At 44.2% G+C, this 22211-nt stretch overlaps 1 protein-coding gene across 5 annotated transcripts in view; it reads right to left on the minus strand.

The window, feature by feature from the left end:
* MAST1 (microtubule associated serine/threonine kinase 1) overlaps nt 1-22211 on the minus strand; it is a 91079-nt gene that overhangs the window by 51180 nt on the left and 17688 nt on the right. For 2 of the 5 annotated variants that reach the window (XM_083718326.1, XM_083718324.1), the window contains exon 2: nt 15523-15554. In XM_083718326.1, the coding sequence (XP_083574452.1) occupies nt 15523-15554 (32 nt within the window). Of the gene's footprint in view, nt 1-7102; nt 7376-15522; nt 15555-22211 lie in introns of those variants that run through there. The other 3 variants (XM_083718325.1, XM_083718322.1, XM_083718323.1) reach the window with 2 other exon arrangements.

The following is a 22211-nucleotide window of genomic DNA, read 5'->3' on the forward strand; positions in this document are numbered from 1 at the left end:
CCAATCTGATCCATAAAAAGTCCTTTTAAAAAATGCATTTTCCCCCAACTTCTCTCCAAAAAGGCTACTCATAGGCAGTTTCCTTTCCTGCCTGCCTTATGAAACACTCCTTTGACTCCTACCACACACCTCACTTTATTGAGCCGTTTTTTGGTTTTGTTTTTTTAAAATAAAATAATAATAATACCTGACCACCTTTCTCCTCTTCTTCCTCCCCCTCCCTCCCATTTTAATATCTTGTTTTTTAAATCTCTGTGGCATGGTTGATGGCTTTTAGCTCCTGCATTTGATTGTGATTTCAGCTTTTCTGCTCCAGTATTGCTCTTGTGTGTATCTGTGTGTCGGCCTTATGTTTGTTCCTTGTATGCTTTTACGCTGGTTGGATTTTTAAGCTTGTTGTGGATTTTGAATGTACCATTGTATAATTGCTGTGTTTTATTTTTCTGTATCAGGCCTAGATAGTTTATTTTAGGGGGCACCATATAAATAGCAAAGGATAAATAATTAAATATATAATATACACATAGCCCCCTCTCCCCGGGCAGAAAAGAGAGTAGGTCGCGCTGACATGACTGCTAACTGTGAGGCTCTATTTACGGCTGGGAGACACATACATGAATCATTGTTTGAGTTCTGTCACTCCATGACTCACAACTGCTTCCATTGAAACAAGGAGCATTGTGTGTGAGGCGATATGAAAGGCTCACCTTAGGTGTTTGGTGCATGATGGCTCGTTCACAAAACGCACGTCACAATCAGGTAACAAGCCTAAACCGAGAAGCCCTAAGTGAGGCTGTGCAAAAGGGAAAGAGGTCTCTAGGCTGGGCCCTCAAGACTCGGCTGGGACTCCTGGTGCAGCAGAGAGCTCTCTGCAAGCAGCCCTGAGGACAACCTAGTACAACCAGGGCACAGGACTAAGCTGGCGATGGTTCCCTGTCCAGCTCACACTTGTGCGGTGTGAGCAGGGCATCTGTCTGTCTCGAGAGACAATGGAGTGCACCATCAGGGGTGAAGTCAAACCACTAGAGCAGTGTTTCCCAACCTTGGGCCTCCAGCTGTTTTTGGACTACAACTCCCATCATCCCTAGCTAGCAAGACCAGTGGTCAGGGATGATGGGAATTGTAGTTCAAAAACAGCTGGAGGCCCAAGGTTGGGAAACACTGCACTAGAGCAGGCTTCCTCAAACTCGGCCCTCCAGATGTTTTGAGACTACAATTCCCATCATCCCTGACCACTGGTCCTGCTAGCTAGGGATCATGGGAGTTGTAGGCCAAAAACACATGGAGGGCCGAGTTTGAGGGGGCCTGCAATAGAGAATCAGAGACTGGTAACTTGTAACTGCTTCCTCCAGCGTTGCTTTTGCTGCGTTAACAGCACTGAAGTAACCTCTCCGGGGTGCAAGCTTAGGCAGTGTGTACAGAGGTCCTGGGCTGCCCAGATGACAAGAATCCCCTTTCAGCCTCACTGATGTGATCCAAAGGAAAGCAAAGCAATATGTTTGGCACCACCTTTGCTGCAGGAGCTGCTTGAAGAAGGCATACAGGGAGCAATCCAACCACCTTAGGGACTCCACTCTGGATTTCTGTAGGGTTTACTCCGAAGCCTTTCTTCTTCTGAAGATGTCCCACAAGGCAGCAGAGGTACAGGCTCAGAGTTTTCCTTCTCCTAGATGAGCTAGCTCTTATGGCTCACTTGAAAGCCTTCATAGAGGAAAGCAGTTGGGCATCACTAGAAAAGGGATTTACCAACCAGGGGGCTGCCTTCCAGCTCACCAAACCTCAGAAGGCCATGGAAATATTCACAACAAGACCCATTGGCACCTGGTTTAGCTGGCCAGTTGAAGATGTTCCCGGGATGTGGCCACTGTCACATGCTGACAGGTAGAAGCCACAGGTGAGAGCTGAGTGTAGGGTGGGGACCAAAGATGGACAAACAACCCAAAAGGAGGGCAATGTATCCCCCACCAGAGGTATTAACCCTCCCTAACACTCCATACACCCTAGCTCAATAGCAACAAAAATCACATCACTACCTTTTGCATTAATCAATCCAGAATCAGTATCATTCCTCAGCTGAAAGCTCACAATTGCCAACACAAATGAAAATCTCTATTACACTTCAAGCATACTGTTATGAGTTGTTGTTTTTTTTGGGGGGGGGTGAGGAAGTAGGCTGTATGCGATATCCTTCTGATCCCTGGATTGAACAAATATTAAGATAGGCTAGCTTCCTGTGTCAGGTGATTGCCTGGGTCATTAAAGGAAACAAATGAAAGAGGCTCTGTGTGAGACTGCAAATGGGTGGGGCCGTTCCTCCAGTTTGCAGTTAGTTAAAAGGACAAAGCCAGTGTCCAGAGCTGAGTTGCAGGGATGTGGACCAGAGTCAACGCAGCAAGCAGAGAGAGACAGCCGTGCCGGATGTTGATGCTGCGAACCCCTCCATTGTAGGCTCAGGTAGTAAAGGTACCCCTGACTGTTAGGTCCTGTTGCGGACGACTCTGGGGTTGCGCACTCATCTCGCTCCATAGGCCTAGGGAGCTGGCATACAGCTTCCGGGTTATGTGGCCAGCATCACTAAGCCACTTCTGGAAAACCAGAACAGTGCACAGAAATGCCGTTTACCTTACCTATTTATCTACTTGCACTTTGATGTGCTTTCGAACTGCTAGGCGGACAGGAGCTGGGACCAAACAATGCGAGCTCACCCCGTTGAAGGGATTCGAACCGCCGACCTTCTGATCGGCAAGCCCTAGGCTCTGTGGTTTAGACCACAGCACCACCCACATCCCTATAGGCTCAGGTAGTACACATATGTATAAATAAACCATTTATCGTAAAGACACCATAGTCTCTGCTGTGCCTCTTTCCAAAAGGAAACATGAATGCTGGCTAAACACCTGGAACATCTGTAATCTCACACCACTTGGGGTTGCATGCAGCAATACGTTGAAAAGCGTAAATAAATGCACCCCTTATTCTGCCTCATTGTGAATACAACAGGGTGGTTAACAGGGAAGCTAGCCTTCATTATGTACTCTGGTTATGGTCCCTGAAATACATTCTCCTCTAATCTTCCTACATATCACAATAACAATCAAAGATTAATTTTCAGACACTTATAGGCACCAACATCACACCAAGAACTCCATTGCAGGAGTAAAAAAACAAAACCCTTCACTACGCCCCACATTTCCCCAAAGTTGGCAATAAAGGTACCAGGTATCAAATACCATTACAATATTATTAACATATCCCTTTGAATTTTTCTGTTTTTCCTCTCCTCACATCTCTGAAGCTGAAAGTAATGCCTGAATCAATGAATGAATGAACAATCCTCATTTTTGGCTGCAGAACCCAGGGGGAAAGTGGGTTCTCAATTCCTGGGCATTCTACTACTAATAATATAATTTTAATATTTATACCCCACCCATCTGGCTGGGTTTCCTCAGCTACTCTGGGCAACTCCTCATCCCTGAAGCAGCCAACCTGGGGCTGCTTTTACAAGCTGTACCCGTATTTAAAGGATCATATCTGCCTACATGAGCCTATGCAGGTTTTGAGCTTTTCATACCACACCCTGCTCTCTGGGTCTCCTATGGACCCGAACTAGTTTGGCAGGGCCTTTTTGGCACCAATGCAATGGAAAAGAGGCAAACCACCCACCCAGGCCTCTCTAAGCATGCTTTGATAACATTTGCATTTAAGAAGGCCTTTATGATTTGCTTTAATCTGGATGTGCTGGCATTCAATTAAGTTTTACTTAGAGCAGGCCTATTGAAATTAATGGATCTAACTTAGTCATGTTCATTAATCTCAGTGCACCTACTCTGAGTAATATTTTCAGCATGAATTTTAAGAAGGCCTTTCAGCTGTGCTTTTAAATGTGATTTAACTGTGTTATTTTATTGGTTTTACTGATTTATGTGAGGTTTTTCCTGCTTTTGAATTTTGTAAGCCGGTCTCGTAAGATGTTACTCCAGAAAGCAGCGCATATGTAAACAAATAAACAGCAGAACACCTAAGACAGAAGTGCAACAGAGCTGACTCCTCCTCCTTTGGGGAAATCTTTCTCTTGCACATCTGGAACGGAAATTGTGAGATTGGGTAATGCTTTGGGTTTGCGACTCAGTTGCCAAAGACCAAACTACAACAGAGGTGGTACTTGACGTCAGGTCTCCACGATCCCAGTCCAACGCCATCTCATGAACTGCACAAGAATGTTTCAAATGTGAAGGTTCATTTGCATGACAGTTACCACACAGAAAGGAGCATAGCTCTCCCGTATTAACCATGATATATAAGACAGTGATGGGGGACCCTCCAGATGTCACTGACCTCCAAGCCCATCAGCCTCAGCCTGCCTGGATCTGGGGCAGAAAGTTAAGAGTCCAGCAACTATCTGGAGGACCACAGGTCCTCACCCCTGAAATAAACTTTTTAGCAAGGACTGGTGCGATGTTTGGGGTGAAAGATTTGACCTACCTCCCAGAGGACTGTGCCAAGGAAGTGGAAAGAGCATAAAAGTCTATTCCTAATCCTAAAAGTCTTGAAAGCCATGTTAGATACAACAGGGGCAGCCATGTTTCTTTCTTCTTGTGTCACCCCATGCAGGTACAAAGCGACTGCCAGTGGTGGGATCAGCTTCTGACATTAGAAGAGACAGACAAGGAAGGAGAGCGAAGCCCAGCCATTCCCTTCCTAGCCTCCCTGCAAGCTGTGTTCGAAACTCCCATTGTTCTAGGCGCATTTCGCGACAGGGAATTTCATTAGCGCCAGCGATTTCTGAGCCCTATGCGCACTCCTGCACCCAAGATTTTGGATTAAAACTGCAGAGTAGAAGGAAAGGAGGTCCCTTTTCTCTCTCCCCACTTCCAGCTACACTCTGAAGACCAGAGAAGAGACCCTCTTAAGAATATTAGTGGGGGTGGGCAGGGGAAGGATTAGACCATGTGAAAAATGAACATAATATTTTAGCTGCAGCCAATTCATTTTCAGCTTTGTATTCTTGTTATGCAAAAAACGTGCCTAGACATTCCGTTGTTGCGCCCATTACCTAGGTTTAAGGTGCCATTTAGCTCCTAGCTTTCACATCTCAGTTTCTAACACTGCCTGCAAGCCATCGCTCCATAGTCTGGGCTGAGGGGAAAGGGCCTGCGGAAATGAAGCACATTTAAGTTGAGGCTCAAAGGGCTCTTCTCTTCTCACCCAAGCATGTTAGAAGAGAAAACGCGTTTCAATTCCACAGCGTACAGGAACGAGGCAGACATATGAACAACAAACATGGCTACCCCTGGTCATGTCTAGGCTGTTCCTTAATATGCACTCTCAGCTGCTCCCCTTTTCTCTACCCAAGGCAGCAGCAGCAGATCTTTTCCAAAACCACATCTAGTATTTAGAAAGCATTTTCTAGAAATGCTTTGCAAAGACAAATCCTTAAAAAACAATAAAACACCCTGGGTGACCTTGAACCAGTCTCTATCATCTATCTATCTATCTCTCAGCCTAACCCACATTTGCAGGGCTTTCTAAAGATAAAATGGGATTCTCCTTGTATATGCTGCCCAGAGCTCCCGAGACAAAGGGCAGGATAAAATGTGAGAAAGAAATATCTGTTTTAGCTAATCCACAAGTATGGGATATAAGCTTATTCCTGATAGTTTGAAAATACATCTTTCCTATAGGTGGAGCAATAGGGCAGAGGACCTGTCACCATCTGCCTACCGTGAAGCTCAACAGACTCCCTTCTTTCATAGGGAATATTGTCCGAGTCTCCCGGGGATTCTGAGTTTTGGGAGACAACCCACTGCAAACTTGCAACACAAGTTCAAGTTCAAATGAACAGATGTAGACTGTACACATGCAGACTCAAACAACACAAACTGAGCTAGTCTTGTAGAAGAACCCACATCTGATAAGCTGAGACACGTCTTTAAGTCTCTCTGTTATATGCAGTTATAAAAGCATTGCCCTGCAGCTGAGCAGATCGCAAAGATAAATAACAGAGAAAGCAGTGGTGTATATTGAGGCATTATGGGAATGGAGGGCAATGGCAGGGAGAATTTAAGCAAAGGATGGGGGTGTTACTGCTATACATTCCGTACTCAACTGCTATGATGGATGGGTAAAGGGGGTGGGGAATTAATGTAATCTAGATCACTTTTCACACAATCGCTCCTAGGGCTAGAATGCATTTAAAATTCCTAGCTGCCAGAAGTGGCAGCTAGGCATGCAGGCACTTGAAAAATTCGCAGGCGTGAGCATCTTCGGGAAGAAGAACAGAATGCCAGAGCCCAGCCATAGATCCTTCCATTTATTCCCACTCATCCCCTTCCCACCTAACTTTCCTGCAGCAAATATATATAGACACCCACAACACCATCCTTCGGGAGTGCACTCAGACACGCAGATCTCTCGCCCTCTGCATCTTCCTTCCATCCACTAAGGCTCAGCCCCCTCCTATACATCTCCATTTGCTCGCTGCATCCGACAGTCCCCATTCCCATCCACCCACCCACATCCCCAGCCCCTCCATCTGCCCACCCAGCAGCCACAAGCTTGTCCAGGCTGAGTGACCCAGAAGAACCGAGGGGGGGGTGCATCCAGAGGGAGACGGACAGCTAGAAAGACAGGCAGACCAACCATTTGTCATAGGCAGTGCTGCCAGTTCATATACAGCTCATGTCCTTGGCAGTTGCCATGGCATCCTAGTCTTTGTGAATCTTTCTTTCCCCTCCCCCAACTGCGCCACAACCCTGCCAGCCACTGCAACCCCCTCCCTCCCTCCCCAGAGACACCTCCTTGGAGAGTCCTGGCTGCCTGGCCACAATGCGGGGGGGGGGTGTTAAAGAAAAAGGAAGATGATAATACACAAGCTCTTTTTTCCCCTTCTCCCTTGCAAACCAGCGAAGTGGGGGGGGGGGGAGTGGAGCAAGAGATACAGGAGACAGAAGAAAGAGGAAGAATGATAGGGGATGAAGGGATGAAGGAAGGAAGGATGGAGGAATGGGAGTAGAGGGGGACAGAATGCTGATGGGGAGGGGCTATGGAGAAAGGGGGGAAAGATGGAGGGATGCAGACTAAATCAAGCTTCCTTTCTCTGTACCTTTTTGTACGGCGAAACATGCTGCTCTCAAGGAAATCGGGCATAGAGAAATTGGAGAGCGCTGTCCACAGGGACTCAGACATCATCCCCCAGGGGGGTCATGGTGGCGAGCCTGGGGGTTGTATATGCTGCAGAAGCACCTTCTGAGCCCCCACTGGAGCCAAGAGTGGAGGGGGGGAAGGTCTGTGGTGAGCCTTCCCTTTTGAAGAAGAAAGAGAGGACTGGAATGGAGGGGAAGACAGAGGGAGGGAGAGAATGCGGGGAAGGGCAGGGAGAGGAGGGGGAGGTGTGAGGGGGCGGCGCTGTATTAAGTGGCAGTGTGTGCATGAGCGCATGCTGCAAGTGCTGCTGATCTGCATATGGGTGTGGGTTGTGTGCACACATATTTGGCTGTGTGCAAATACCTGCCTATCGTAGGTGCTCTCATCATATGGGTGAACGATGTCTTGCACTGATGGACATATTTGTACACTTTGATGGTGTAAAAAGTATTTCTTCTTCTTCTTCTTCTTCGGCGATCACTCGTAGCCGAGTAAGATTGTCTTCCATAAAGTATATCCACTTACTAACTCTTCTGCAAATGGTGCCCACGGTCCCTGGCTGCATAAATGCCTAAGAGCATCCATAGGTACGCAGGCCTAGGATGAAGCTGATTTCACTAGCCATAAACAGCAGACTACATTAATGCCAAAATCTGGGAAACTGTGAATGTGGCGTTTTTGCTCAAAACAAGCTGCTTTGCTCCGAAGAGTAGTAAGCATTCCCAGTACAACTTAGGGAAATATCTGGAAACATACATTAAGTCCATGCTCAGAAGTAGGACACCAGGTGGCCATGTTCATGCTGCATTATAGTGGCTAAAAAAAAAAAGAGAGCTATGAATAATGACCCTGCAATCATCATCTGAAGCCCTTCTTTGTGTACCTCCTACACAAGAATGGACCTTTTCTGTGGTGGCCCCCCATTTGTGGAATGCTCTTCCCAGGGAGGCAAACCTGGCACCTTCACTCCATATCCTAAGGCACCAAGCAAATATATTTCTCTCTAACCAGGCCTTTGGGTGATTTTATATTCTACAACCTAATAAATGTCTTTGTGGGAGGGGGGTTATTAGTTTGGTTTTGTTTTTATTATGTATTTTGTTTTCTCATTTTTTAATTTTTATGTTGTGAATCACCCTATGCTCTTTGGATGAAGGGTGGTATACAAATTTAACAAAGAATAAAAGAATAATAAGGCCATGAGCTCATTGTGAGCAAATCTCTCTCGGCTTCAGCAGCCTCTACTCTGCAATAAGGGTCTTAATGATACTGACCCTAACCTTACAGGGTTATTGTATTTCTGAAGTGCTTTGAACCATCTAAAGCACTATGGAGATGTCAGTTATAATAAGGGGAAATAGTCATATGACTCACCTAAAGCAAAACTGCAGTTCTCCCTGCCTCTGCAACCGTCTAAATGCAGAATGAGCACTGACTGGCATGCAAAAACTAACTGGGGAAAGTAAGTCACCTGATTTGTTTGCCTGAGCAAGGAACACAATGAAGGGCCTCAGCTTCCAGCCATAATGGTTGCTGCAGAATGATGGCCAAGCTAGTTCATCTTTGTATCTGACTACACTGCCTGCTTCCACGCCAATTGGAGCAAAACCTGATCAGGCAAGCTCCTTTTCAACCTGTTGGCTGGATTTTGTTTTGGGATTATTGTGTGACTTGCTTTATGTCAGTGGTTCCCAGGGAATCTGTGGCACGTCTGTCAACTGTCCAGGACATCTTGTTTTTCGGGACCTTACTCTCGCAGGGTGGCGCGGGTGGCGCTGTGGGATGTGGGTGGCGCTGTGGGTTAAACCACTTGCCGATTAGAAGGTCAGCGGTTTGAATCCCCGCAACGGGGTGAGCTCCAGTTGCTCGGTCCCTGCTCCTGCCCACCTAGCAGTTCGGAAGCATGTCAAAGTGCAAGTAGATAAATAGGTACTGCTCCGGTGGGAAGGTAAATGGCGTTTAGGTGTGCTGCTCTGGTTCTCCAGAAGCGGCTTAGTCATCCTGGCCACATGACCCGGAAGCTGTACACTGGCTCCTTCGGCCAATAAAGCGAGATGAGCGCCGCAACCCCAGAGTCGGCCACGACTGGACCTAACAGTCAGGGGTCCCTTTACCTTTTTTACTCTCGCAGGAGATCATGGTGTCCCAAAATGCACAAGCTCATGGTGCCAAAACACACACATTTTGGGATGCTGTGCTCTTGTGTGGGAACACAGTTGGGAAGAATGTGTGGAGAATAGGTTGGAGGGTATGGTGGCACCATTCACATATCAAAAAGTACCAGAGAGATATCAACATTTTCAAAAGCTTTTGGCTTTTGAAAAACAGGTGGTCAGCAGTACTTCGCTAATTGGGAACCACTGCTTTATGCAATTGTATGACTTGCATACAGTTTATTTTTATTTATTTAAATATATTTTTGACTTGCATACAATTTGAAATAAAAATACTGTAAAAGAAAAGCAATCAGTAAGGGTAGCAGAGAAGTGCATGAAAATAAAAACAGGTCACACTTTAAAAAGGACTGTTTTTAAATTGGCATAGCAATAAAGTAGCTGTTGCAGACATTCAGGACTGAGGGGATGTGGTACAGTCCTCTGCACAATTGTTGCATGTCTGTGGGGGCACTCTGTGCAGGAAAGAACCCCCCCTTCCAAAACCTCCATAAAAATGGAAATTTTACATGTTAGGATAAATACTGAGCTTAATCTTTCCTCTCTTTAAGTTTTCAACATAGGGATTTTGATGGAACGAGGATGCTCTCAAGCCAGCAATCCCTGAGGACACAGTATCATTGGCAGAAATTGCCACTGGCTCTCCACCACAAACACCGCAACACGTTCAAACACAGCACCTGCTAGCACTTTTTGAAGTAGGTGCTTTAGACATAAAGTCAGAACTAACCCTGTGAATCATGAAAATCTGCACTTGCTGGTTCCGATCCTTATTCAGTTTCCAGTAGTGTGCTCATATTCGAGCCTAATACCTCCAGGGGTGGAATATCTCCAGGTGGGGGGCAGGGGGGGGGAGAAAATGAATCTATAGAAAAACCCTTCCTAAAAGGTATATGTAGAAACACATGAATACTCATTTAAATGCAATAAATTGTGCAGCTTCTGTTGTGCTTCTTTAAGCACAACTTTGTAACATATCATTAACGCTCTTGCAAGTGTACACACACACAAACACACATGTAAAAGGTGTGATTCAGCTAACTTGTTGCATGCATAGAATATGGTCTGCCTGTGCAATAGGAGTTCCCCCTCCAGAGGCAGGTTTAGGGGAGTGCGTGGAGCCACAGCAGCCACCATAACTATGATGTACAGTGGTACCTTGGTTCCCAAACTTAGTCTGTTCCAGAAGTCTGTTCCAAAACCAAAGCATTCTAAAACCAAGGTGCGCTTTCCCATAGAAAGTAATGCAAAATGGATTAATCCGTTCCAGACTTTTAAAAACAATCCCTAAAACAGCAATTTAACATGAATTTTACTATCTAATGAGACCATTGATAATCAATGTACTGTACTATAAAATAAGTAAGACAATATTGTAGATGATAAAAAAAATTAATTTTTTTTCCTTATGTGCACTGATGTGCACTCATTGTTTGAATGGGGGCTTTTATCCATTTCTGCAGCCACACAATCAAGCAATCAAGCAATCAATAGCTGAACTGGGTTCCACACAGTCACAAAAACAAAGTCACAAGCCAGAAGTCAGTCCCATAAAACGAAGAACAAGTTACAGTCAAAAAAACGAAAAAGCCACAAAAACGCAAAAATAGCAAAAACAAAAGCTCCAAATATCACCTCTGTGTTGCATGGGTGCCATAGCTGTCAACTTTTCCCTTTTCTTGCGAGGAATCCTATCTGGAATAAGGGAATTTCCCTTAAAAAAAGGAAAACGTTGACAGCTATGGTGGGTGCTCGGGACTCCACAGCGGACAGACTCAACAGGAAGCCTCTGATTAGCAGCTGGGGACTCAATTTACAAACGGTACACATTCAACAGGAAGCGGAACATGTTCAGATTCCAAGGCAAAGTTCACAAACTGGAACACCTACTTTCGGGTTTGCAGCGTTCTATTTCCAAGTTGTTCATAAACTAAACTGTCCTAAAACCAAGGTGCCACTGCAGAATGGAAGGTGAGAGGCGGAGTCATTTTGGAGTCACATGTGGCACCGCTGGCGTTGGAGACCCCAAAGTCCGCCAGTGCCCCTCCTCCCCTGTGCCCCCTGCATTCAGCTCTGGAGGGCTGAGGGAACTCTCAGAACAGGTTTAGGGGCTTCACAGGGGAGGGAGAAGTCCTGTTGCACGAGCTGACCTCATTCCCCATGCGCAAACCCCACTAAGTGCTATGTTGAATTCCACCCATCATCTTTTAGTAATTTCAATAGTCACACAGACAATGAACGGAGATTTCCAAAAGTCATGGTCCTCAGCACAGACTTTGGCTTGACTTGAAGCCATCTTGCCATGTGTGGGCATTTTATGAGATGCAGGAAGCGACTGCCACCTTTGTTTTAAAAAACATTGGTTTCTAGTCCTCATGGTTAGAGAAAAATACTTCAAAATGAATGCATATTATTATTATTATTATTTTGCTGAGTTCTCAGAAATGCAACTCCTCTCCTCTTGCTTTCCCTACACACACAGCCCATCTATCCCTAATATTCGTGCTCTTAAATCCTGCTGTGCTCAGCAGTTTCGTCTTTCTCGTCAGTGTCATGCTGGAAGTGCTTCAGGGAAATGGACTCGGCACTGGAATCCAAGCAGAAACTGTAATGGAAAGTGAGCATTCAGCGTATGTGAGGAGGGAAGCATCTTTCTCTAGACCCCATTAGCCTTAGTCTGACCTAAGGCAAAGATGACATTCAAAGCTGGGACACAGTTCTGGGTCTAATAAGCACAAACTGATTTACGCAACAGGAACCCTGCCCAATAATATCCTGTGAGAGAATGGATTACAGTGCAAGACATGGAGATTCTGCCTGATGAAACTCAAGGCCAATGCATGGGCAATTGGCTAAAAGATGCTGATTGATCCTGGAAGTCCATATTTGTCTATGCTGATGATCTGGAGTCTTCGGTGCATGTAACATGCATAAATGTGAAACTGGTGTGTTCTGCTTTTCTTTTCTCTTTTTCTTTTTTTTATAAATAATTTTTATTGAATGATTTTATGTTACAAAAAACAATACAGCCATACTACCACTAAACATACCATATTTTTCACTCTATAAGACGCACCAGACCACAAGATGCACCTAGTTTTGGGAGGAGGAAAACAAGAAAATAAATATTCTGAATCTCAGAAGCCAGAACAGCAAGAGGGATAGCTGCGCAGTGAAAGCAGCAGTCCCTCTTGCTGTTCTGGCTTCTGGGATAGCTGCGCAGCCTGCATTCGCTCCATAAGACGCACACACATTTCCCCTTACTTTTTAGGAGGGAAAAAGTGAGTCTTATAGAGCAAAAAATACGGTAATTAAGAAATAAAAATTACATACATCAATATTTAGTTTGTTATTTGTTATTTACCGTCTTATTTCCTCCCAAACATTGCATACAAAAACATACATATGTGTAGACACCCACACACGCACAACCACACACAAAATGCTTTTCTTTAATATGACTAGACTATGTATCTCCAGTATACCTAAAGTGGCAGCTATTATGGTGCTGTAGTTTGGTTTTTATGATGTTATTTGTTTTTAATTTCATTAATGCTGGAAAAAATATTAATCATTTTTTTAAAATTAAAAAAGCTTTGCTCTGGAGTATTATATAATAATGTCCTACACATTTGTGGGGACGTTACTCATCTCCTCCTCCTCCTCTGACCATCCGTGCAAGAGAGGTGCCTCCAGAAAGTTGAGAGGGCATTAAAGGTAGCAGAACATATTAGGGGAACTTACGATTTTCAATTTATAAAATTCAATTTTTTTATTTATAGAGCCCACTTTAATACCCTTAGAACAGAACTTTCCAAACTGTGCGTCGTGACACATTAGTGTGTCGGCTGCAGTGTGTAGGTGCGTTGCACGAATGCTCTCCATGCTCCTCCCGGGGCTGGAAAGGGTTAATTTAACTTCCGGTTTGACACATTAGTGCGTCGTGACACATTAGTGCGTCGGCTGCAGTGTGTAGGAGCGTTGCACCTTTCCTCCCGGGGCTGGAAAGGGTTAATTTAACTTCCGGTTTGCTGGTAAAACTGAATTACTGTGTCACAAAATGATGTGAAACTGAATTGCTGTGTCGCGAAATGAGGCATGTCCAAAAAGTGTGTCATGAGCTTGAAAAGTTTGGAAAGCTCTGCCTTAGAAAATGAATAGGGAGACTATAGCTTGCTTGACTTAGTCTGTATCACTGCTTTGCCATACTTCAGTGACTTACTGCTACCAGTGACTTACTGCTACCAACAGCCATTACTTCAGTTCCCATCTTCATTTCAGACCTGTATGCACATATATACTCCCTCTACACACCAATATGTGTTTGCTAAGTGTAAAAACACAAGGTCAAGAATTAATGTGGATGCACAGAGATGAACAGTCACCTGCACAGATACACCTTAGCCACACACACCATTCAAGGGGCATTTTTCTACTCAAATATAAGATCCATGGGAAGGTCCATCAGCAGGAACTGGCAGGAATCTAGTTTTCTGGGCAAATTTTTCCTGCACCATTTATGTGAATTAGGAATTCCAGAAATAATAATTCCCACATGTAATCCTCCTATACATTCCTCTATGGAGGCAAAATATTATGGCAACATACTAAACAGTAAAATATGAAGCAAAAGAAACCACACACACAGTCAGAGCTTATTTTGACATTTTATTTGGCAGCTGTTCCAACACCTAATGAGGCAAGTCATTTTTGAAACCAAACAGTGGCTTGCCTCTTCAGGATAACAAATGCACTCCTCCTGACTATCTGTTTATCCACATAAATAAAGGGGTATCTATTCCACAATTTCCACACTCCACCGTTTCCTTACTGCATTTACTACTGCATTTACTACTACTGAGGCCTAATTAATTATGGCCTCAGTAAACTGATTTCTGCTCAAAATAGGACTGTAGAAATGTTGAGAGTGCAAGTGGCAGAGGACTATGAAGTACTGAATCATACACCTTGGGGAACTTTCCTGCCAAACTTTCAAATGCTGTGAGAACTCCAAGTACAAATGTTGTTGTTGTTTAGTCATGGCCATGGGAGTCCATGGGACTCTCAAGAGCACCTAATTCAAAAGCATCAATTCTTCGGCGATCAGCTTTCTTTATGGTCCAGCTCTCACTTCCATACATCACTACTGGGAAAACCATAGCTTTAACTATACGGACCTTTGTTGGCAAGGAGATGTTTCTGCAGGTACAAATATGCAGCTGCAAAGTCATGCAAGTTGAATATTCCATTTGAAAGGCAACTCAGTTCTGTTTTGTGTATGTCAATATTCATGTGTACAGAATGCTTTCATAGAACCAGCCAATGGGATAACCACGTATTCCAGTTCTATGTTATCACTTTGCAGACTACTACAAATACCCTAGCATCCTGGCATAGCAGTCAGTAATTCAGAGTCTCCTTGGACAAGCCTGCCCCTCCCTCGAGGGGTCCTTTCTTGCCCCACAGTTGCCAACCACGGGGCAACAAATCTCAGGCAACAAGATCTGTCAGCAGGTCACTCTGAAGGGCTGATGGTGGGAGCCTTTGTCTTCTAATCTCTTATTTTATTCATAGAGTGGATTTCTAGGAAAACTACCTGTTGGCCAGAGCAAACATATTTTTAAGAAGCAAACAAGCAGAAAGAAGAGGCTTTGTCCACAATGCAAAATGAGTGTTCAAAATGGCCCAGTGGTGGATTTATAATGTGAGGGTTACGGGCAGGCTAGGAGACAAAATAGCAAAAAATGCTGAACTTGGGAAGTAGCTTTGAAGAGCAGCTTAAAATATTATGACAGCCCCTGTGTGGAGGCTGCTGAAATTATCTTCCCTGTAGTGGTGCTCTGTTTGGTGGAAGCGAACACTTCAAAGCTCCATGCTGCATGCATTGCTGGGACAGCGTACATTTCTCCTTCAACACCAAGGGTATGCAATATGACAAGGCAATTCACATTATAAGGAGATGTTAAACAAAGCATCACCAGGCTGGAAGCCTTCTCATTGGAGTAATGATATTTAAATCAGTCCACAAGAGGGGTAGTTACTAATAATAATTATTAATAATAATAATTAATAATAATAATAATAATTACATATCCCATATAATACACACACACAAGCAAAAAAAGTGGCTACAAAGAAAGAGTTTTTCTCTCATGTTGGCATTCTGCTATGTGTCTATTAATAAATACAGAAATCTTGTACTTACCTACTGCTTTTCCTGGGCAAAGGGAGGTCTTTCTGCAAATAATTGAAAAAAAATACATTAGCTACAGGTGTAAATTGAGGATATGTAAAGGAAAGACTGCCCTTTTTTTCACATCCCACCCTCCATGGAGTAAAAATAATAGTAAGGACATTCATCCCTACTATTTATGTAACTCATTCTTCAGTACACATCATTTATATGGAATGTAGCTGTCCTGAGGGAAAGTGGAGCACAACAGGTAGCCAACAGTTCTTCATTCCCAATAAGCCATTGATTTCTCCTCAGAAAGTTTGATGAAGGAGTGGGATACTCAGAGGCAACCTAGACTCCTCTACCATTTTCTCATGGTCAAAAAAATGCTAAAGGAGAGGTGGGGAAGACAGGGAGACTTGTGGTGGCAGATACTGCAGAGCACATAAATCTGTGGTAAGCCCCCACAGAAGGGCTTTGCAGAAGAGGTCAGTTAGGCCAAGAAAAACACATATTTGCCATGACTCCATGAAACACAAGAGGACAGGATGTATATGCTACATGCATAGAAACCAGCTCTCTGAAAAACTCAGCTTTCACATTAGGAAAGAGAAAGAACAACAATCTAGTTCATGGGTAGGCAAACTTAAGGCCCGGGGGCCAGATCCAGCCCAAACACCTTCTCAATCCGGCCCGCGGACGGTCCGGGAATCAGCGTGTTTTTACATGAGTAGAATACGTCCATTTATTTAAATGCATCTCTGGGTTATTTGTGGGGCCTGCCTGGTGTTTTTACATGAGTAGAATGTGTCCTTTTATTTAAAATGCATCTCTGGGTTATTTGTGGGGCATAGGAATTCGTTCATTATTTCCCCCCCAAAAAATATAGTCCAGCCCCCCACAAGAACAGTGGACCAGCCCCCTGCTGAAAACGTTTGCTGACCCCTTAGTCCTTATATCTGTAATGACAATTGAAAGTGGGGTCACTACATGCCTGCTGAAAACCCGAAGGAGTTGCCAACAGGATTTCCCAGTGGTCAGAAGCATCTATAGCTTCCTGCCTCTGACTAGCAAAACCAGAATAAATTATGCATAATAACAGTAATTGTCCAAAGTGCATCATAAATTATGTAAAACAAGGGAAATGGGGCAAATGTGCTCGATTTACAGCGTGTACCTAAATCACAAAGTTTACCTTTTTTTGTTTGGACGGCCTGGCTGCATTATTGCCCTTTTTACATTTTAGCACAGTGTAAATGTATCCCTGTTTATGAGGCAATCGGGTGATGGACAAAAGAAAGAGGGTCCTACCAGAGACTGTCCTCACAAAAGGCTCAAAGGTGGAAATGACAAAAGAGGTAACAGGTCAGGTGAACTAGGTGAGGGAACCAAGGGGGTGCAGGGCTGGGCTGGCGGGATCAGAAATAAGAAAAGGGAATCAAGGGAGGATGGGTGAAGAAAATAAAGTATCAAGGCTACAACCATATGCCCACTCACTTGGAAGTGAGCACTATTGAACCCAGTGGGGCTTACTTCTGAGTAGGTATGCTTAGGATCACACTGAAAGACAAGCAGGCAGGCAGGCACTGAAGTTGCTTCCTTATATTAGGTTTCTTCAAGACAGGAAAGCACTTGATTCTCTCAATGTAACAGGTAGCATTAGATATATTTTCTGGTGAGTTATTTTGACAGACATATTGGATTTTCCAGATTGTCCAAGTGCCAGCAGAATTGCTAAATAGCATATTCATGCCAACCACTTTGCAGTACAGATTTCAATTTCTGCTTACCAACAGGGGACACTATAAACAAAGTTATAGGTCCCTCTCTACCCAGTACCGTTAAAATGTATTGTTGCACGCCAGCCTAATCTCTGAGTGGTGCAAGTTACAAGGAGTTCCAGAAACTCACCCAAGGTTTCTCTTTTCTTTTGGAAAGGAGGCACAGCAGAGACTGCAGTGTCTTTATGATATATGGTTTAGTTACACAAATATACAGCCTGAACCTATGATGGAGGGATTCACAGCATCAGCACCTCAAAGGGGTCTTGATTCTTTCTGATACACAGGCATGACCATAAATGCTACCCCCACTTCATTCACAGTCACCAATGCATGCTCATGTGCTTTGATAGATCTCCACAATGCTCTACACCACACACATCAAAAGAACCCCAAAGCCCCTCCTTAACCACTCAAATTCCCTCTCAATAAAGGGCTCACACCCGTAAGACATAAAAAAAATTAAAGGGACAACCTGCCCAAAGCTCCGCTGTCAAAGTTGTTGCACCACTAGCAACAGCTCAACACAACTAGCAGGCAATACCGCTGTTTCTATGAATGGAACCCCCTCTGTGTCGATGGAGGGATATTGGCACTTTCTAGCAGAACCAGAAACAATTAATCAGACTTGTTTTCTAAGGAAAAGCACATGTATCTGAATGAAACTATGTATAAAATAGTTTGTAAATGCTTTGTTCTTTATAAGGGAGTTCTAGAATCACTCACACACTCATGCATTATGGGAAACCTTGTCTGCCGTAATTCCTTAAGCAGGCAATCGCGTGTGCGGATGCTTATCAGAGGAAGTGTCCAGAAAGGTTTTCCTTACACAGTGGTCTCTGGTGGTATTAACTGACAAAGTCCACTGCAATGTTCACCAAGACTGTTGGATTAATGAAGCGCATGGATTCTGTTGATTACCTGGATTGTCATTTGAATGTAATTTGTGATAACTGCTTAGAAAGTCCTGTATCCAGCCAGGCCTTTTTATTTTGGCTGCATCATCTCAAATTCAAAGTGCTGCTTATTATCTATAAAGCCCTAAAAGGCTTGAGATTAAGCTATTTAGCAGGCTGCCTGTCAACTGTGGTCATCTTCTGAGGTCTTGCTCTGCATTCTGCAACTAAGGTGGGTGCAGTTAATGGAGATGTAAGACAGGGCCCTTTGGGTGGAAGCAGGTAAGGACATTTTTGTTCCACCAGCCTTTTAATACACCTTAATTTTATCTAGTTATGATTTTGTTCATCTGTTTTATTTTGGTTTTGAATACACCTTTTAATTGCATTGGTATTTTATTGCTGTGAAGCACCTTGGAGGCTCTTCTTAGAGCTAAGGCAGGATGGAAAAGTCCTATAAATAAAGTCTTATTCTCAATTACCACCCTGCCCATTCCATAACTTTTGCTAAAACCCAGACCATTTTTCCTCAACCTGGTGCCTTCCAGATGTTGTTGGACTATAATTCCCATCACTCCCAGCCAACATGATCAATGGTCAAAGAAGATGGGAATTGTAATCCAGTACTAGACTGGGAAAAGCTGAACTAGGCTGATGCCCTAGCTATTTCCTGAATTGACTCCAACCTAACTTTCCCTTCAGTTATCTCTTTCATTTTAAGAGCTGGCTCACACATGCATGTTCATCACAATGACTGCAGCATCAGGTGGCACTTTGCAAATGAGTCACCATCACAGGTTCAGCTCCACAGAGAGAATGTCCTCCTCACCTCAGACAAAGTGCTGTTTGAGGTCAGTTCACACATCTTTGCCACGGGCATCAGCATCACAACAAGTTTTCCCACTGCCTTGCCGTATTTCCCCCCTACAATTCATCACAAAGCAAGCTTAAGATCTGCCTCAAAGAAACTCAACAGTGTGTGTATGTGATGCACATGAAACACAATGGCCTTGGCTCCAGTGAAGTATGATATCCTTCTAAACCTGATGACCCAAGGAGCACTTCATGTTCAAACCAAGGCCTCATCTGCTACTTTTGCCATGTAAACACACCAGGAGTTGGCTGAAGCAGTGCTGGCGTGCTAATGTTACAGGGGTAACAGCTGAGGGCCCAAATAGAAAATGAAGCTGGTTGGGCAGAACAGAAAATCAATTTTAACCCACCCAGCATCAAGTTTAAATCAAGCCATGCACTAAACAAAATGGCAGATACACACATGTGACAGAACAAGGTGGCAAAACAGCAGGGGAATTCTAGGCAGGGTTTGGGGGCAGAAGTCCAGGGCTCCTACAACGCAGAATAAGCAGGCGGAGCCAGACAGGGCTGGCTTGCCCATTTTTTAATTGATCTTTATTAGTTTCAATTAAAAAAAGAGAAATCTATATATACAGCAATATTCAGTACCAAAGCTGGAACAAAGAAGAAAAAAGAAGATAAGGAAAAACAAGTGCCACTGTATTCTGCTCTGGTCAGACCTCACCTGGAGTACTGTGTCCAGTTCTGGGCACCACAGTTCAAGAAGGACACTGACAAACTGGAACGTGTCCAGAGGAGGGCAACCAAAATGGTCAAAGGCCTGGAAACTATTTCTTATGAGGAACGGCTAAGGGAGCTGGGCATGTTTAGCCTGGAGAAGAGGAGGTTAAGGGGTGATATGATAGCCATGTTCAAATATATAAAAGGATGCCACATAGAGGAGGGAGAAAGGTTGTTTTCTGCTGCTCCAGAGAAGCGGACACGGAGCAATGGATCCAAACTACAAGAAAGAAGATTCCACCTAAACATTAGGAAGAACTTCCTGACAGTAAGAGCTGTTTGACAGTGGAATTTGCTGCCAAGGAGTGTGGTGGAGTCTCCTTCTTTGGAGGTCTTTAAGCAGAGGCTTGACAACCATATGTCAGGAGTGCTCTGATGGTGCTTCCTGCTTGGCAGGGGGTTGGACTCGATGGCCCTTGTGGTCTCTTCCAACTCTATGATTCTATGATTCTAAGTACATAATTTTATACAGTTCTTCTGTACGAATATAATAACAAATTGTCCTTTATGTTCATACAAATACAATTTCGTAAAAAGAAGCGGGGGAGAGATTTCTATAAAGAAACAATTAAAGGTCTTCCAAAAAAATTCATTTACTGTGTCTATTCTTTCCTTTATAACGTGCAGGGCTTACCACATTTTGAAATAAGTGAAGTACACTTTACCATCCGAAGGCAGGAGGGGGCAGCAAAGGCCATTAAGTCCAGAGTCTAAAATTACCGGTACCTAGCTGTGCCACTGTGGCTGAACCATGTTGAAATGGTTGTATGTGAGAAGGTGCCATTTGTGAATGGCAATCTGCCCCCTATAATTCCCTTTAAGGAAACAAATAGCACTCTCAGGGATGTTCTAAGCCTGGCCTGCCTCCCACATGCCATAACCTCCCACATTTCTCCGACGAAAATAGGGATGTCCTCTTCCATAATGATAATTTTACCATTTATACTCCACACTTCTTACTGAGTTGCTCCAGCTACACTAGGCAGCTTCCAACACATATAAAAACATAGCAGAATATGAAACATTAAAAAAACACTTTCCTATACAGGATTGCCTTCAGATGGCTCAGGGGCTGGATAACTCCAAACCCTCCAATATTTCTCCAATGAAAACAGGGAAAACAGGGAACACTTTTAAGGAAAAGTGGGACATTCAGGGATCAAATCAGAAACCGGGACAGCTTCTCTAAATCAGGGATGTCCCTGGAAAATAGGAACACTTGAAGGGTCTGATATGCTAGTTTACTACCTGCAAGGAACTCTGTGTGTGTGTGTGTGTGTGTGTGTGTGTGTGTGTGTTTTAACAACATGGACCATTAAAAAAACCCTGCAATCTGAGGTAGTACATTCTAAAGGTAAAGGTACCCCTACCCATTCGGGCCAGTCTTGCCAGACTCTAGGGTTGTGCGCCCATCTCACTTAAGAGGCCAGGAGCCAGCGCTGTCCGGAGACACTTCCGGGTCACGTGGCCAGCGTGACAAGCTGCATCTGGCGAGCCAGCGCAGCACACGGAACGCCATTTACCTTCCCGCTGGTAAGCGGTCCCTATTTATCTACTTGCACCCGGGGGTGCTTTCGAACTGCTAGATAGGCAGGCGCTGGGACCGAACGACGGTAGTACATTCTACCACCACACCTTGTCATTCTGCTGCTTGTATAGACCTAGACTAGGCCTCAGACGCAAAATTATCAAATACTGAATAATCAGAGTGACCAGAAGTAAGGTAATGTTTAGGCACATATGAATCAGCCTTAGGCCAGGCGGCAGAATGAATGGACAATATTATTCCATACTGAAGGCGGGGTAAATCACATAGTTCACTGTTCCCCTAGGCCAGGCATCCTCAAACTTGGCCCTCCAGATGTTTTGAGACTACAATTCCCATCATCCCTGACCACTGGTCCTGCTAGCTAGGGATCATGGGAGTTGTAGGCCAAAAACATCTGGAGGGCCGAGTTTGAGGATGCCTGGCCTAGGGGAACAATTAACTGCAAGTAGAAAGCCAGTGCAGCAGGTACAAACTCAGGCTAGGACTCTTTCTTCCTGTGATCCTACTCTTCTTCTTGCATAGATGTTATTCCAACACATCGTTTGTTGTTGTTTTTAACGATGTGGTAAATTGTCTCTGGGCTCAGTGATTCCATGCTAACTTCCAACACATTTGCTTCCCCTTCCCAAGAGTCTTAGGTGTCTACAAGACTTTGCTGCAACAAACTAAGGTTATAGTGCGCATATAGCATTCAAAGCACATTATTTCCATCAAATAATTCTGGGTGCCATAGTTTACACCTCAGAGGGTTACATTTCATAGCAACCCTTAACAAACTATAATGTCCAGAAGTCTTTGAGGGGAAGAATATAACTTTACAGGGATAGTGTGTACAGCCTCCAACAAGGCTACAGTGGTGCCTCGCAAGACGAAATTAATTCGTTCCGTGAGGCTCTT

The sequence above is a fragment of the Podarcis gaigeae genome (genome assembly GCF_964106915.1).
Source record: "Podarcis gaigeae genome assembly, chromosome: 17".
Lineage (NCBI taxonomy): Eukaryota > Metazoa > Chordata > Lepidosauria > Squamata > Lacertidae > Podarcis > Podarcis gaigeae.